A 10686-nucleotide genomic window follows, 5' to 3' on the forward strand; every position below is an offset into this window, starting at 1 on the left:
CTGAGATTTTTGAGGTTCATTGTACCTCCTTTTTGCAAGCAAGGCTGAAGATAGAGAAAAAGCGCTGTGGCCACTAAGAAAGGCTCCATGAATCTGATGCTTGGTGAAAACTGGTAAAGTGTGTGGTTTCACCAGCCAGGAAAACCAAGTGAGGATGGCTGAAAGCCAAACCAGACCTCACCAGCCAGAGCAGTCTTTTCAAATGCTGCATTTGGAGATAAGTATTAGGAGCTGAACACCTGGCTCAGGATATACAATTAAAGTCTCATTGGGAGCGGGTTAGGGTAGAAATTTCTATCTGGGTTTAAAACATGTAATCAGCTGATAGAACTCCTCTGCATTCAAAAGGAGAATGCTAGTGAGAAATGGCATATTTTCTGCCCTAACAGTAAACATGGATGTCACAGCCATGAGTGATTGCAGCCCTCCAGTGTGAGCTGGTGGGAAACTCAGGAAAGAAAAGAATTCCTGCCATCTTGACTGCAGCCATTCCCTACAGTGAGCCCTGAGAAAACCCAGGATGTAAAAACACTGGGTACTGGCCCCAGACAGCTGAGGTGCATATCAAAGGAATGATTTCAGTGAGCCCAGACTTGCATCTTCCCATAGATAGAAAAGCACTGAATTTCTAACGTGGGTTATCTAGTTTTAATTAATGATAATCTTTTGATGTTCAGACTACCTGCCCTTTGGTGTTTTTAATATTTATTTTCATTTATTTATATGCCCTGTGAGAACTCTTAGTTGCAGCATGCAGGATCACAGTTCCCTTACCAGGGATGAAACCTGAGCCACCTACTCAGGTTGGAAGCAGGGACTCTTAGCCACTGGACCACCTGGGAAGTCCCTACCTGCTCTTTCTTGCAAAACTTCTACATAACCTGGCCCCTCCCCTCACCTCCTCAGAGCATTTCTCTCAGGGTTACTGGAGATGGTATCTCCCGGCTTGAAATCCTAAAAATTCGCACCGAATAAAACATAACTCTCAGGTTGTGAATATTTTTTAAGTGGACACTGGGAAAAGCAGGACCTTTTCATCTGGCATTTTCTTATTGATAACACTTTCAGTACAGTATCCTGCTGCTGCTGCTGTTCAGTTGCTAAGTCATGTCTGATTCTTTTGCATCTCCATATACTGTAGCCCACCAGGCTCCTCTGTCCACGGAATTCTCCAGGCAAGGATGCTGGAGTGGGTTGCCACTTCCGTCTCCAGGGGGATCTTCCCAACCCAGGGATTGAACCCATGTCTCCTGCATTGTAGGTGTATTCTTTACCACTGAACCACTGGGAATGAGAATGCCTAGTTTTGGGTTTGAGTGAACAATCCAAAGAAACCAATGAACAGAAGAGCTGCTTTGCTGTGCCAGGGAGACTGCTTTCTTGTGGGTGATGATGCAAACCATCCTTATATCTCCTTTTAGCTCATTATAAAGACTTGTCTCATGGTGTAACCTAGAGGGCTCCTTTCTCTAGGCAAACATCTACCACTTTTCAAATGACACCAGAGTTGAGCTTGTCATCTTAAGTTGAATGTGTGGTTTAACAATACATGTGGTTTATCCCTGACACCCCTGGAGGCAGGGTCAAGGCTCACTGTGGGAGTTATGTGTGCAGGTGAAGGCAAATGGAGAAAACTTAGAACCTAGAGTAGAAAAGTCCAGTTTCTGGCAGTTGGCCCTGAACTTGTTTGTGTAGCCATCCTTTTAGATGTGTGATAAGGCTTTGGGGTGTGAGGACTTGCAGTAGTGTGAAAGGTGGTGCTAGTGGTAAAGAACCCGCCTGCCAGTGCAGAAGACATGAGATACGGGTTCAATCCCTGGGTTGGGAAGATCCAATGGCAACGCACTCCAGTATTCTTGCCTGGAGAATCCCATGGACAGAGGAGCCTGGCGGTCTATGATTCATAAGGTTGCAAAGAGTCAGACACAACTGAAGCCATTCAGCATGAAATTAATCATACGTATTGGATCCCACAGTCCACCATTTTTTGTCTTTAAGAGTTATCCTGTATATATATATATATATAAGTATATATACATATTTAAACATTTTACATAATGATATGCTCAATGAACAAAACATGAAAAAAAAAGGGTGGAAATTTTCACTCTAATTCTACTGCTCCAACATGGAAGTTTATGGTGTATTCTTTGAGCCCCCTTTCCCATTTCTCCCATTTCTTTCTTTTCTCCCTCTTCTCTCTCCCTCTCTTCCTTTTAAAAAATGGCAAAATATTTGAAATATAAGCAAAGTATTCACCATCTATATTCAACTGATGTTAGTATTTTCCCACATTTACTTCAGATATTTTATAAGAACTGAGACATTAGCGGCTCCTCATGTATGCATTTTGCTTCCTTCTCCTTCCTCCCTGCCCAGAGGAAGCCATTAATATAAAGTTGCTGTATATCTTTCCAATCCATTTTACTGCATATCTCTAGAAAACATATTGTATTATATTCTGCATTTAAAATTTTTGTATACTTAATCTTATGCTGTATTTATCATGCAACTTGCTTTTTTTTTTTTTTTTACCATACATTGTTTTGAGATTTCATCTTGTTTTATGTAGCTCAAGTTCACTCATTTGAACTTCTACAGCTTCTTATCGTATGAATAATACACCTCCATTTATTTCTAGAAATGGTTGTATACATCTGTTTTTACTAATGGCAATGCTGCAAGGAACATTCTAGCACATGGCTACTCCTGTCTTATGCCAAAATTCCTGAGGCGTATGTCTAGAAATGGAAGGGCTGATTTGAAGGATAGTTTCAAATGAAGTGCAAAGTTTTTCCAGCCTACTTGTACAATTGTATTTCTACCAATGGAACTTAAAGAGTGTCTGTTTCATGACAGCCTTGACAGTTAAATTGTTGCCAATCTCCTGAGTATAAATTGGTATCTTGATGTATATTATCCTGAATACCAGTGAGCCTGAAGATTTTTTTATATTAACATTCTATGGTATTTGCTTCAAATTCAGGTCATTTTCTGTTCTACAAAACTTCTAATCATTTTTGTCATTTGTTCCCGTTGGACTATCTTCTTTATATATCCTGGATAATAATTCTGCATTATATACATTCCAAATATTTTTTCCGAGACTGGGTCTTGTCTTTAAACTTTATTTATGTGTCTTTTATTGCACAGGAGTTTTGTATTTTTGTGTAGTGAAATGTAGCCATATTTTTCTTTATGGGTTATGGTTTGTGAGTTTTGTTTGATAGCTTTTCCTACCTCATGTTTATGCAGATATTCCTCCTTTTCCTCAAATTTGGGGCTTTCAAATTTAGGTCTATAAACTGTCTGGAAATTATTTTTTGGTTTGGCGTAAGATAGGATTCTAACTTAGTTTTTGTTTTTCCTTGTATATGATTTATACATATACAAAGCTAATTAACTAGCTAATTAATCTCAGCATATTTATTGACCTTTCCCCCACTTTATCATATTACAAATTTGACATATGTATGTGTCATATAACAAATTTAACATATGTATGTGACATATAGAATATGTGACATTCTATATGATATATATATATAGAATATATAATGTCATTATATATATATAATACATAATACATATGTGTATGCTAAGTCACCTCAGTTCTGTCTGAGTCTGTGCAACCCTATGGACTGTAGTCCACCAGGCTCCTCTGTCCATGGGGATTCTCCAGGCAAGAATACTGGAAAGGGTTGCTGTGCCCTCCTCCAGGGGATTTTCCTGACCATGGATCAAACCTGCAGGCAGATTCTTTACCACTAGCCCCACCTGGAAAGCCGTGTGTGTGTGTGTGTGTGTGTATTCAGTTTCATACTTCATCCTGTATATAGTTTGCAGTATCTGCTTTCCTGGTTAGTTATATTTCACACATATTTTCCAGACTTGATTAGTGGCTATAAAATAGTTTGTTGATATAAGATAATTTGCCCATGCCCCTATTGTTAGATGTTTAATTTTTCACTGTGTTAAACAACATGTGATGACTCTTAGAATGCCACTGTCCTGGTAAAGTGGAGCTGTGCACCCTAGGTGCCCTATCTCTCCAGTAGGTCTCAGTCCCGTCCCATCTCTACGGAGAGTCCCTTCTTTGAGTTAACACATCTCCAGTTGATTCTCGGTGAGTGTTTCTGTGATGGTCACGGAGATGCATTGATCAGATGTGCCTTCAAAAGGACTGATTGTCTCAGCTGGGGGTAATGCTGTTCTCAGACACCCGTCACCTTTTGGTCCCTTAAGAGCTTGCCTCAGCTGTTGGGAGTGCTTCACCGAAGTTCATGTCCTCGAGGTGGGCCATAGCCCATGGCTGATGGAAATAGGGATAGAAAGCTACAGCCATTTTAGTCCAACATCAGAAGCTGTCAGGCTTCCCCAGTGGCTCAGCGGTAAAGAAACCACCTGCAATGCGGGAGCCACAGGAGACGTGGGTTCGATCCCTGGGTTGGGAAGAGCCCCTGGAGAAGGAAATGGCAACCACTCCCGTATTCTTGCCTGAAGAATCCCATGGACAGAGGAGCCTGGCGGGCTACAGTCCATGGAGTCACAAAGAGTTGGACACGGCTGAAGCGACTTAGCACGCGTGTATGCACAGAAGCTGTCACTGGACTGACTTTAAAGCTTGACTTCTCCCTCTCTCCAAACATATTTTCTTCTTGTCCCTTTCAAAGGTGTGGATCCCTAATAAACACTGTGTGTACTAAACTCCATCTTGTAAGGTATTATACCTCCCAAAGAGCCCAACCTGTGGCAATTGTCTTCTCTGCTTAGAGCCAGGAATCAGTCCAGATCCTCTTACTGCCTGGATAGATTATATGGAGGCCAGGGTGACTTGGAAAGAGGGAACTGCTCCTGATATGAGACATATCTTGCAACGCTGAGAAATATGCCATATGGAGTTGGAGAATTCACAAGTTCTGGAGGACTTCCAGTTCAACTCTGATTCTGGGGGAAGGGGGCAGGGTAGGAGGGGAGGGACAGTAATTTCTTAAAAGCTTCTGATCCGTTCAAAACATATTTTGGAAACTACACTTCTTTGCATTAAGTGAATAATAAATAACATTTATTTTCCATGATGAAAGTAACATATGTTTATAATGGAACATTTAGAAGAGAAGAAAGAAGAGCATCCAGTGATCAGACTCTTTTCCATGCATTGTTTATTTTGACTTTGTTTTACATTATTATAAATCATATCATTTATATAATTTTGTTACAGCACATTTTTCACTTAATATTATAAACCTAAGCCTTTTCTATTTTAACCCTTTATAAACATTTTAATGACTACATTATATTATATCCAGTGAATGTACTTTGGTTTATTTAACCATAACATTGACTGTTTGGTCAGTTTATAGTCTCTTTCTATTTTAAATGATGTTGCAAAGAAATCTTTGTACATTCTTTTAATTTTTTAAAATTGGAGTATAGTTGATTTACAGTGTTGTGTTAGATTCAAGTATACAACAAATGCAAATTCTTTTTCTATATTTAATATTCTTTTTGGGGGATAGATTCCCAGAAGGGGAATCACTGGATCAAGGGATTTGAATATAGGCTTCTAATTCATGTTGCTAGATTGCTTTCCTGAAGAGTTTCATGTTCATTTTTTGATATGGAATAAGGAACAGTTTATGTAATTTTATACCTGTCTAGGTGGTCAGAGACCAGGTAAAGAAACCTGAAGCAGAACTTGGCTTCTCTAGTTGGGAAAGTCCTTTCCAAATGGTCTGGCCTTCATCACTTTTAATTTCTACTCACCATCTCTCATCCAGGATACAAGTAGAGCAGGACCATTACTCGATTCTCTTGTCCTGTTTGGAGCTTTGAATAAACTCATAAAGGAGAATGTTCTTACCTGTGATGGTTGCAGTCCCTGCTGGTAAATGTATGATCAAGATGTTGCTAATTCAACAGTCAGTGATCAGAAGAGAAAGGCTAGAGGGAGAGATCTCTAAATTCAAGATTATTGCTTTGAAGTTTGGGGCCTGGTGCTGCTCTAAAGGTTAAGAATCACCATTCACTGGAGTTCAACAGTTAACATTTGAATAATGATTCAGTTCCAACTTCCAAATGAGTTTAAATTTTTAAATTAAACACAGACTTTCTCTCTAAGGTTGTGGTTTTCAAGGGTAGTAGGACTCATCAAGAAATTTGACTTTAGCCATGCCTGGGTGAGCGGTTTCGAACAAACATCCATATCATCAATTTCAGCAGTCATTTCCTACAAATAGACTAAGGCAGCTTTGAACTTCTTTTGTCATTAAGACATTTGATTTGCCTCCTTATCCTCCACCCCAGTTCGTTTCACAAGATGGACTTCTTTTCAGGTACCATAAACACCCAGTTCTACCAGGTTTTCTTTGACTAAAGGAGAAACTCTGGGCTGTGCCTGAGTCACACACATTTTACTGCGTCTCTGCTGGCATGAGATTCATATTCATTGGCCTCTTCTCAGAGTGAAGTTGACTTTCTCTCAATCCCGAGTCCAAAATTCCAGTGGACACACGGTGATTCCCAAACCATTGGAGGCTCATCTTGACGGGCTCTGGCAATCTCAGTCCAGCCGGGTTCACTCTGAGCGGTCCCCTGTCCCTTTGTGAATGGCCACAGAAGCTTTCATTCTTGCCCTGCGTTCTAATAGCCCCTCTTGCATGGACTGTGCCAAAGCAGTGCTTCAAAATATTCACCCATATCGTGTGGCTTTTCTTGCTGCAGTTTCTGTTCTTTTTTATTGTAGAGTCTGGAGATTCACTGCTAGAAGATGATGAAGTCGTGTATTCAGATGCTAAATATAAAGGTGAATCCTTTGCTTACGTGCTAATGAAGACCTGCTGATGCCAGGAGAACTTTCCCTTTTGCCCTGCAGAACCGATTATAATAAAGTGACCAGACAACGCATTTTCACTTGTAATTGCCTGTCCAGAAAGGAAAATGTTTAAAAAGTAACATGCATATGCTCCCATTTGAAAGAAAATACAGAAAAAAACAAATGAAAGAAAACTAAAAGCATTTGAAAAATCTCTGAAGTGATGCCCTTCAGCACTCCAATGGTCATTTTATTCTCATCAATTTCTTTACTATCCTTACTTCTGCAACGCCAAGCTCTACTGATGAAAGTGAAAATCAAGCCATGAGTTCTACCTAATTCATACATTACAGCCAGACTCATCCTGAGTAAACCTTCCAAGGTCAAATCTGGACCCAGTGCTGCTAATGTACTGAAATGAATGGGGAATGAGAAAACTTGATTTTCGTAAGCTCATTTCATTGTGCTCTTTCTGAGTGTGGCTTGGCTCCTGAAATGATGAGTAAAGTGTGTTGACCAATGAAACCTGAATGATAAAGAATTCCATCTCTACACATTTTCAGCAATCTACCCCTTCCAGCAGGTATAAAAAGCCTAATCAAGAACCTTCTATGCAGGCTCAGGTAAGTATGTCCATAAATATTTTCTACTGGTGAGTTGTTTCTCTGAACTTAAGGAGTCTTGAGAAAAGTGAAGGTAAATTTAGATTATTCCTTGCTGAATCCAGTTCCTTTTACATTTGAGAAATAATTTGAATAAAATTGCTTAGTAAAGTTCCATCATGGCTTTTTGTCCAGGAAATTTGTCTGTATTTAGGCAAGAGCACAACCTTTCTAATATAATGACTGGTACCTATGTCCAGGTGTGTTTCCCACCATATTCCATGTTTACTTATGACCTGTGACTACAAACACTCCTTCCTATCCATAGCTCCTGTATTATTGCCTCAGGAATTAACCAATCAAGCAAAGCACAGTCTTGTTAATGAGTTGTTTGGAGTAAGGTGGTTTTCCTATTCCTAACACTTCTTAATTGATAGAGAGTTTAAAAAAAAAATCTTCCTAAAACACATGTGTGTCCATGTGACCCTTCACATGTACAGGAGGCATTGTATAGTGCCCCTGGATCATTGTTCCCAGTGTTCACCCCCCCTTCACAGCATTGGACCTACAGAAGGTAGACCAGATGGCCAAAATATATGCGTGCCCTAGAGCTCAGCTAGAATGTTTAAGAACATATACTTCTTAGGGAATTGTTTCATTGTTATTTTTAAATTTTAAAACTGAGAGGCAAACCATTATTTACCAGGGGATTAGTTGTAGATCCTCAGGCCCCTACACAGTGTCTGGCACAGAGTATGTACTCAGTGTTTTTTGAATTAAATTTATGATATAAAGCATAATTTATAAAAGAAAGAAGATGTGAAATGTAACCAACACTTAATGTGGCAAGCCTTGCTTTTGATTCTTTTACTTGGAATGCCATTCTGTCTTCACACTAATGGAGGGGAGGAGGAAGACATGTAGAGATATGTTGTTGTTACTTATTTACAGATGAAGGAACCGCAGATTAGAGAGGGGAGGTGACTTGCCCAGACTCGCACAGCTAGCAAACATTATGCTTGGGTCTAAACTCCAGATGTTTTAGCTCAACATCCAGAGTTTACTAGTGGTTCCTCCTTAGTCTGCTACATGATACTGCTTACCCCCAGGAACTCCACAATGGCCCAGGGAGATGAAAAGCTTTCCAGAAGAATCAATTTAGGTTTCTTCCTAAATAAACTGTCTTAATTGAAGAGCATAAGAGCTTCCTTTCTGTAAATCTCTATTGTAAACATTTTGCTAGTTCAGTTTTTCAAACATTTATTTTTAAAATTATTTTTAAAAATTAATTTTTATTGGAGCATAGTTAATTTATGATGTTGATTTGTTTTCCACTGTACAGCAAAGTGAATCATTTAATACACTCATAACTCATGGTATTTGCATGCACTTCAAATTCAAGTCACTCAGTGACTGTCACTGCAGGACTGTTAAAATGTCAAAATACCTTCCAAAGATTTGTCTTGGGAAGTAATCCAAAAGAAATTCCTTTTGAAAAAAAAAAAAAAAAAAACAAGGTTCTTTCCCCCTCATGTTGACAACAGCACAGCTTTGGATAGGTAGCCAGCACTGTTTTTGAGCTGTGTGAAGGCTCAGAATATCTTAATTTAAAAAAAAAGAAAACTGCTAATGGCCTGGTTGTACTGAAATATGTGAATTTGTGGTACATGTATATGCCCATCATTCTGTAATGTACCTGCTAGCCTTAAATATTTGTCCTGGGCACAGTTGTGGAAAAGATAACCGTAATATGTGTGCTAAGCGCTGTGGGTCTGCCACCTGACATTAGTTTACTCTCAGACCCTGTACTTCCTAACCTCGCATCAAAGTCCAGAGGTTGGAAGATGTGAGTGTTTTCAACGTTCGAGCGAAAAACAAGTAGAGAATTGGATGCCCTTCCAAGTCATAAATCTGTGCAATTGTGATTGGGACCCATAATGTAAAAAGGATTTGCCTTTAAGCTGGAAGGATTACGAGAGACTACCCAAAGTTATCAGTCAGAAGGAGTAAGGAGGTAGGCGTGGGTGTGAGACGGGTAGGAGGGCAGAGAGGCAGAATTTGAATTTGAATCATACAACTGCAAAGCTAGATGGGACTTTCTTTCAGACATTTTCAAACTGGTATAACATTTGATCAGAATAAAAATAAACATTGTATTGGGTTGCCCCAAAAATTCATTCAGGTTTTTCTGTACCATCTTAGGGAAAACCCCAAATGACCGTTTTGTCCAATGCAATAGATGGGACTTCTAAAATAATTTCATCAGATTCTTTACTTGTGTAGCCTAGGAACCTGAGTCCCTGAAAAGTGTTTTGAATTACTAGGAGATGATAGAGTTAGATAACATGAGCCCAGTGCTCTTGGCTTTGCCCAGTATCCACCGTACACTGCTAGCTCACTGTTTTCATCACCTCCCTCTGGGTCTCCCATATTCCTTCTTTCCTCATCACCCTTCTGCCCCGATGGGGATTTCATTTGCTCTCTCTGGAGCCCAGTTCTCAGTCCAGGATTTCAGTTTGGCCTGTGAGATGGTGACAAAAGGGCAGTGAAGGGGACCAGTTGGCAGGAGAAGAGGCTGGAACTAGAGACACACAGAAGCGTTGCAGTCCAGAAGGAGAACTTAGAGGAAGTGAGGTTGTGGGGGAGTTAGGGAAAGGGGGCGGGGAAAAGAGGACAAAGACAAAGAGGTAAGGCCACAGATGACTTTAAGATCTCACACTGTGGAAGTCCTTTGTGGACTACAAAGTGCTTCTTTGAGCTTTAAAACACTAAGTGCATTTTGGAGTTTCCTTGTGGGTGGCCTTACAGTTGGAAAAGAAAGGCAGAAAGAGAGAGGGAGGGAGAAATACATCATTTCTAGTAGCCATAGAAGCCAATAGGTTCCAAGTCTTGGAGTAGTAAGCATCTATGGATTTTTTTCAGAATTTATCGTAAGGACTTTTCATTATAGAAGAAATATCCACAGCTTGGCAGTACTAAGCAAACATACCCCCAAAGCCTTCTTACCTGTGATCTTGAAATCTCTTAACTTCGTGGCTTACCAGGAGCCATTGCCAAAGAAAGAACTAAAACATTTAAAATCGGTTCAAAAATTCTTTTATACGTAGAAGAAAATACTGGAGATAGTCTGCAGTTTTGTACTTCACTTCAGGGTCAGATTTTTCTCATTTTAAAATGTTAGCACATACAGACTGGATGTCTAAACCCCAGAGGAAGGAAACTTCATTCCAGAAAGGGCTGGAGGCCTGGTGTAAGCTCCTGCAAGTCTGT

At 39.8% G+C, this 10686-nt stretch overlaps 1 protein-coding gene across 8 annotated transcripts in view; it reads left to right on the forward strand.

Annotated features, from left to right (window-relative positions):
* LOC145536231 (X-linked retinitis pigmentosa GTPase regulator-like) overlaps positions 1–6906 on the forward strand; it is a 79762-nt gene extending 72856 nt beyond the window's left edge. For all 8 annotated transcript variants that reach the window (XM_081565145.1, XM_081565153.1, XM_081565143.1 and 5 more), the window contains one exon: positions 6746–6906. In XM_081565145.1, the coding sequence (XP_081421271.1) occupies positions 6746–6766 (21 nt within the window). In that variant the 3' untranslated portion in view covers positions 6767–6906. The remainder of the gene's footprint in view (positions 1–6745) is intronic.
* The last annotated feature ends 3780 nt before the right edge of the window (positions 6907–10686 follow it).

The sequence above is a fragment of the Giraffa tippelskirchi genome, chromosome X, assembly GCF_054371585.1.
Source record: "Giraffa tippelskirchi isolate mGirTip1 chromosome X, T2T-mGirTip1v1.2.pri, whole genome shotgun sequence".
Lineage (NCBI taxonomy): Eukaryota > Metazoa > Chordata > Mammalia > Artiodactyla > Giraffidae > Giraffa > Giraffa tippelskirchi.